This window comes from Aplysia californica, unplaced genomic scaffold (genome assembly GCF_000002075.1).
Source record: "Aplysia californica isolate F4 #8 unplaced genomic scaffold, AplCal3.0 scaffold02606, whole genome shotgun sequence".
NCBI lineage: Eukaryota > Metazoa > Mollusca > Gastropoda > Aplysiida > Aplysiidae > Aplysia > Aplysia californica.
Genome location: NW_004799876.1, coordinates 6,919 through 7,801, shown reverse-complemented (window position 1 = coordinate 7,801; position 883 = coordinate 6,919). Strand labels below are relative to the sequence as shown.

General features: G+C 41.4%; 1 protein-coding gene across 1 annotated transcript; it reads left to right on the top strand.

Annotated features, from left to right (window-relative positions):
• Positions 1 to 20: 20 nt before the first annotated feature.
• On the top strand, positions 21 to 448 carry LOC101844977 (techylectin-5B; the record flags this gene model as incomplete). The annotated part of the gene is given in 1 exon segment (XM_005113463.2): positions 21 to 448. A coding segment is annotated over 1 exon segment (381 nt), but the record flags the coding sequence as incomplete, so codon positions are not given.
• Positions 449 to 883: the final 435 nt, after the last annotated feature.

Below are 883 nucleotides of genomic sequence, written 5' to 3'. Positions count from 1 at the left end.
TTTCCTCTTGTTCTCACCACCAGGGGAGGTATGAGATGAGGATCGACATGACGTTCGAAGGAAAAGACTACTACGCCAGCTACAAAAACTTTTCGCTGAGCGGAGAATCTGAAAACTACAAAATCTACATATCCGGATTTTCGGGTAATGTAGAAGACAACCTGGATTTTCACAACGGCTCGATGTTCTCTACCAAGGACCGTGACAACGATCATGATTATGCTCAACACTGTGCCGAACAGTTCCACGGAGGCTGGTGGTACCATGTCGGCTGTTTTCATGCTTGTCTCAACGGAGAGTGGGGCTCTACAGTTCGTGCGAAGGGCTTGCACTGGGTACATTTAACGGGATATACCGCCTCTGTCAGCCTCAGCGAAATGAAAATTCGACCCCATCCTTAGCTTCATGGCGGAAAATACTAATGTTGAATATAAATTTCAGTCCTGAATCTGCGTGTTTGTGTGTTGTATTTTAGTTGGGGATGGGGGGACAGAAACATACTGAAATAACAACTTTGAGGTGTTGAGATGTGAAAGCTCATTTGTTGTCTGACACCATGAGTTTGTTTCCTTTGTTCAAATAGTGAAGATACTGGACTATTTTTGTGCACCTCTGACTCCCACTTTTTGCTTTCCATTTAGAGCTGGCCGAAAAATCGATTCCGGATCCGAAAAACACAATTAATGCTATAGAAAAAGTTCCGACTCCGTTTTACGTAAATCAACGGTTACCAGTATCTTTAATCATTTAAATCTTCTTTTTTTAAAGAATTTATTTTTGAAAAATAAAAGTTGATGCTTCGTAGTGTTCCAAAATCAAGGTTATCCTAAATCCTGAAGATTTCCGGAGCCAATTAGGTAAGAACGGGAAGAAATCACGTCAT